Source organism: Bufo bufo, chromosome 3, assembly GCF_905171765.1.
Source record: "Bufo bufo chromosome 3, aBufBuf1.1, whole genome shotgun sequence".
In the NCBI taxonomy this organism is placed as follows: Eukaryota; Metazoa; Chordata; class Amphibia; order Anura; family Bufonidae; genus Bufo; species Bufo bufo.
Genome location: NC_053391.1, coordinates 550878592 through 550885018, shown reverse-complemented (window position 1 = coordinate 550885018; position 6427 = coordinate 550878592). Strand labels below are relative to the sequence as shown.

Here is a 6427-nt window from a genome sequence, read left to right as displayed (position 1 = left end):
CAAAAATATTGTACCTTTTTGTGGGAAATAACAATATGGTGTCTTTTTGCAATTATGAGGGTTTTTCTAATATATCGTGCTATTATACATACCTTTAATTATTACTGCTTATGCTGATGTTTTAATTGTCTTACACTAGGTGGTGGGGCCTCATCTTATTCTGCTATGGGGCCCTATGAATTAAAGTTACGCCCCTGTTAATGTACCCATCAAGAATGATTCAAATGGGTATAAGGTATAAATGGCTTATATGAGGTATTTCCTGATCTCTGGTTTGCCATGCCTTGCAAAATATGTTTTTCACATGCAGTATGTGATAGAAACCAGACCATTCCCTGTTATTTACATAAAAATACACACAAATTCACAAACTATATTTCTTTCAGGTTTTGGGACATATTTTCTTCTTCCTGATCATGGATTTATCTTCAAATGCATCAGCTGGATCACTTGATGTTATTCTCCAGACTCCTAGTGCTCTTGTCCAGTCAAACTGCTCAAATCTGAAAAATGGTGCTGCCTATCACTTTGTTCTTATCCCCATACTGTACCTGCTCATCTTCATAGTAGGCATCATTGGAAACATGACCATAGTAGTGGGTCTGTCATGTTGCCTCCAGAGAAAGTCAGTGGCCAATATCTACATTGTGAACCTGGCTATAGCAGACTTGTTCTTTGTTGCCACACTGCCACTATGGGCAGTGGATCTTTTTGGAAAATACAAGTGGATCTTTGGTCCTACAATGTGCAAATTGTGTGCTGCAATGTCATCAGTGAACATGTACGCCAGCATCTTCCTGCTTACGTGCCTCAGTATAGATCGTTACTTTGGGATTGTACGTCCAATGCAGTCTCTCAAAAAGCGAACTCTTACCAAAGCTAAAATTGTTACTCTTCTAATTTGGGTTTCAGCTTTAGTGATGAGCATCCCATCAATCTACTTTCGACAGACCTACTATTCGTACGTTTCTCAGCACATTGTCTGTGGCATGAGATACCCACCGAACAGTTTGTTTTGGCCAATATTTGCAGACTTAATGAAGTATGTGGTTGGCTTTGTGATACCTTTCACGATACAAGGAATCTGTTATTATATGATGTATAAAATAATTCTGGAGTCTGCAAAGAAAAAGGTGAAGAAAACCAAAAGTGACCAAATCCTAAAGGTGGTGGTATCTATGGTGCTTGCTTTCCTGATATGCTGGCTGCCATTGCACATTTTGAACATCTTGAAATGGTTAGCTCGTTTTGGTATCATTAGCAACTGTGGAACCATTCAGAATCTTAATGTGTTAATACCATTTACTATTTGCTTTGCTTTTTTCAATAGTTGCGTCAATCCTATACTTTACTATTTTGCCAGCAACAGATTTCGAACCCAACTTATAAAGGCTATAAAAGAGTCAATATATAGGGCTTAAAGGGTATAGAGGCCACTTATATTTCCAAAATGCCTACAATGAGAGCAAGACACGTTTCATACCTAGCTACACATTTGGGTGAACAATTTCATGAGATCTCATGTCTCAGCTCTTGAGGTGTTCCATCCTGGTCCCGCACACACAGCTATACTGGTCTCTTCTTCGCACCTATTGATTTTGCCATGACCAACTGAACATCTAAGTTTGTTAGATGTTTGCCCTGCGTTCATCCGGCAAAAGGTGGGCGAAAAAGGATCATGAATTTTGAATTTTACCATGCCTGATGCATTGTTCTTAAGGGGATGTCTGGTAGAGACATATTATCTTTTCCCTATTGAGACCACATGCGCGCTTAGCTGAACCGAACATGAATATGTATAGCAAGATCTAAAGGTATAGCTGTTGAATGAACAAGGGTTTAGCTAACAGCTATCAAAGGTCCACATCTAACTTTAGTTCTTTACCTGCAATTGGCCAAACAATTTTGTCATATATGGCGAGTTCCTATAAGCATGTTTCTATAACAATTTAGTATGCTATAAAATTATTTAATTTTCTTATGTGAATTCAATGTGTTAGTATCCTGTCACAAAAACATGTCTGGTATGTCATCTTTATGTGATTAAAGTGATAGTTTTTAGTGTAGTGTGGTGGATCTGCGATAAGAATAGATCTCTGACCTATTCTGCAGTTTCATAGCCATTAGTTAAAGGGAGTCTGTCTCCAAAATCTGTTTTAAAGTAAGCATATCCTTTAAAATATAACATTTCTTGTGGAAATCTGTTCCTCTAGTCCTGAAAGAAATGTCTTTATTATTTTTATACCAAAAAGTTTTTTGGTTTCCCGTGCATCCCAGCTACCATCTCTGTAATCTCAGGGACTGTCAATCAAACAAGAGGGGGAGTTGCTGCGCAGCCTTATGGTGGAGCCCTGCCCATAGTATACCAAAAACATTATTTGCATAAAAAAGACAAGTTTCTCAGGATCAGAGAACTGGATTTTCAGAAGAAAGGTATGGTTATGTTTCATGGCACCTACTCTACATGGAAGTATGCTTACTGTGAAACCGATTTTAGAGGCGACAGACTCCCTTTACGATGCCCATCTCTAAATGAGCACTTTTTTATCTTATATATCCTGAACCCTGTGAATAAAGGAAGCAGTGTTCTGGTATTAGAAACTCATGGAACATCACTTTGCAATGCCTTCACATTTGTCTTCTTTGGTTTTAGTGTTGTCCCAACAACATCCACCAATCAAACCACACTGAAAATGACAGTTACTCAGCACACTGTAAAAGAGGACCTTTCACCGGTCCTGACATTGTCATATAACTACGGTAGCTGGCTGAGGTGAGCTTTGATTTCTCCCTGGCTGGGATGCTCTCCGCTGCGATTAAGAAACACTGCTGTCTGCTCCTCCCTGTACCGATAGTATGGATTTACATACCAGACAGGACACCAGAACAGGGGCACAGCAGGGGAACGGAGAGGAACATGCCTTCAGTATGCACTACACTGCCAGCTATTTACATGGGTATGTCAGGACCAGTGATAGGTCCTCTTTAATACTTAAAGCAACTGTTCAGTCAATGTCTACAGAGGATCACTTCACTGATTTTAGATTAACTCCATTAGGAGAGAGCTGTGATGTTTGACTACAGCTTAGCTACAGTGCAGGGGTGTAACTAGAAAAGGCTTGGCCCCATAATATTTTTTTTTTGCTATGAACAACTTCTCCGCAACCCACCTCCCACAGCTAGTCAAGGCCATCCACGTTCACCATACAACCCCCCATCCACTCAGACATGTAAAAAATATGAAAATAAAAACAGTATGCTGCCCGAGATCTGTATGCCCCCTTAATGCCCCACACAGTAGTTATTCCCCTTTAGTACCCCTTCACAGAAGAATGCTCCCTTAGTGCCCCTTCACAGTAGTAATAACCTATTAGTGCCCCCACAGTAGAATGTTCCCTTAGTGCCCCCACATACTAGATGCCCCTTAGTGCCCCCACACTGTAGTTATGCCTCTATGCAGCAGAATGCCTCCTTTGTGCCCATACACAGTATAATGGCCTATTAGTTCTTCCACACAGTAGTTATGCCCTTTTAGTGTCGCCCTTACAGTAATGAAGCCCCCATAGTATTAATAAAATAAACAAATACTCACCTAGCGCTGTTCCCATAATGAACAGTGCACATCATGCTCTCCTCAGCAGCAGGGACGATGTAGTTACGTCATCGCACCTGCTGAGATGAGCATGAGAGCCCACAGGCCCATATGTTTGACTAAAAGTCAGCCCAGCAGGCGCGATAAGATCACTGCATCACGCCTGCTCCAGGGGAGAGAACAGGCCAGGGAACGAGGGCAGATACAGTAGTTCGGAAATACAGATTAGGATGTGTTCATACTACCGTTATGCCATTCCGTTATAGGTTCCGTTTTTAACGGAATATAACAGAAGCCTTTAAGAGGCATTCCGTTTTTCTCCGTCCTAATAGAAGTCTAAGGGCAAGCATAACGGATCCGTCTGGTTTCCGTTATGCAGGATGGAAAAATGCACGATGGATTTTTCCATCCTGCATAACGGAAACCAGATGTATGCGTTATGCTTGCCCATAGACTTCTACTAGAACAGAGCAAAACGGAATGCCTCTTAAAGGCGTCCGTTTTGCATTCCGTCTGGCCATTCCATTATATTCCGTTATAAATGGAACCTATAACGGAATGGCATAACGGTAGTGTGAACCCACCCTTACTGAACCATCAGTGATAAATAGATGATTATCAGGTATCTGGCCTGCACATATTGAGGTAAATAAGCCATATTGTCCTTTACATTGTCAGATATTCAGCCCGATACATAATAGCCGCAGTGCAGGATAATTACAGCTTCACACCTCACTTCAAGTCAACAGGAGAAAAACTTTGAACCCTTACAGGGGCTGTCTCACTTCAGCAAATGACATTTTTTCATGTAGAGAAACTTAATACAAGGCACTTATTAATGTATTGTGATTGTCCATATTGCCTCCTTTGCCGGCTTGATTCATTTTTCCATTGCATTATACATTGCTCGTATTCAAGGGTTATGACCACCTTGCAATCCAGAAGTGGTGGTCGTGTTTGCACACTACAGGAAAAGGCACTGGGCTCTATGGCAGCCAGGACCAAGGGAGGGCATAGGCACTCGCACATAGCAACTCTTGTCCCGCCAACCTCATATCTGCCCTGAACGGTGGCCATAACCCCTGGAAACAAGCAGTGTATGTGATGGAAAAATAAATGAAGCCAACAAAGAAGACAATATGGACAATTACAATACATTAGTAAGTGCCTTGCATTAACTTTCTTTACATGATAAATGTAATTTGCTAAAGTGAGACAACCCCTTTAAATTGACCTCCCTAAATCATAAATGGGGGGGGGGGGAGAGAGGTGAAAGACTGAGCATAATACTGCTCTTGAGCCCACATTCCAAATGGACTTCTGCAGGGTTACTGAAGCATAGCAACACACTGCAAATGAAGGTAAGAGCATAGCAACACATCAAATCATATGAACAATAGTTCATTCAATATTTACTGTCCTGTTATAATTGCTGTACTTACTGAGTAGCATCAAAAATGTTTGAGGTCTGATTTCTATGTCGAATAAAAGATGGGATCTATAAAGATTTGGCAAGTGTCTTCTTTGTGTGGGGTATGGACTGACCGGGCATGTAAGCAGACGCATGGTGTGGAGCTCCTGGCTAAATCTCCTGTAAATGTTTCCGTTTACCTGCTGTTTTGCTACCCTATTCGCTGATCTACCCTGCCAGACTGCGTGTGGTGGCAGAGGATACGACGCATATGTTTGATAATCCAGCAGCAGCGTGCCAGTGGCTAGACGCTCATGAGAAGGATCTCCGTGGCAACCCTTGAGAACACTGTGGACTCTATGTGGTATTTGAGCTGCGTCCAATACTTTGTGGGTTAGCTGGTTTCATACCAGTTCCTTATAAGACTCTCTGTTGGATAAATGTTGCACTGGGCAGGGGGAGTTTTTTTATGAACTTCCTTTCAGCTTGTTTATATTGTTCTGTACCGCGGCAGGTTACAATATTGAGCTCTGCCAGGTCCCAGCGCCGCAGTAGCACTATTAAAGCAGATTCTATGCTAGATCTGTTAGTCTGTATCTACATTCAGGAATCTCTTTTACCCCAGCTTCTCCACTGCAGGGAGAAATATCTGTTTTGTTAGCTGGTTTGTTTGGGTGGGCTGGAGATGGTTTCTGGAAATGGTTTGATGATGGGTACCCTTAAGATTAATGCTTGGAATGTGCGGGGATTAGGCCAGACTTGCTGTCTTTCACACTTTGCAAATACACCAACCAGCAGTGGCGTAACTACCGGAGAAGCGGCTGCTTCGGGGCCCGGCGCCCCGGGTGACAGTTTATTTTCAAGTTAGTTAAATAGCCGCAGCGGACCAGGCCCCCTCGCTAATGTGATCTTACTGTCTCCTGATGTGTCTGGGATTTGAACCCACAACCTCCATGTACCATGTATCAGAGGCAAAGCATATATCCACACAGCCATAAGGGCTGCATTGCTACTGATTGAAAAAAAATATGAGACTTCTACTGTTATAGCTGGCTAAGTGTACATCTATACACATGACAGCTTCCCCAACACACCCAGCACTGCTATATCTCTATATGACAGCTGTCCCAGCACACTCAGCTCTGCTATATCTCTATATATGATAGCTGCCCCAGCACACCCAGCTCTGCTACATCTAATACACACGACAGCTGCACCAGCACACTCAGCTCTACTATATCTATTATATATATGACAGCTGCCCCAGCAAACCCAGCTCTGCTACATCTATACACATGACAGCTGCCCAAGCACACTCAGCTTTGCTATATCTCTATATATCTATCTACTGTATAGCAATACTTAGAGAAATATAGATGTAGCAGAGCTGGGTGTGCTGGGGAAGCTGTCATACATAGAGATAT

At 42.1% G+C, this 6427-nt stretch overlaps 1 protein-coding gene across 1 annotated transcript; it reads left to right on the top strand.

Annotated features, from left to right (window-relative positions):
* Nucleotides 1-416: 416 nt before the first annotated feature.
* On the top strand, nucleotides 417-1421 carry LOC120993905 (type-2 angiotensin II receptor-like). The gene has a single exon (XM_040422373.1). The coding sequence runs from the start codon at nucleotides 417-419 to the stop codon at nucleotides 1419-1421; it is 1005 nt and encodes a 334-aa protein (XP_040278307.1).
* Nucleotides 1422-6427: the final 5006 nt, after the last annotated feature.

Bases quoted from the DNA above. Each gene is read 5' to 3' on its own strand.
- LOC120993905 (XM_040422373.1), top strand. From the start codon at position 417: ATGGATTTATCTTCAAATGCATCAGCTGGATCACTTGATGTTATTCTC.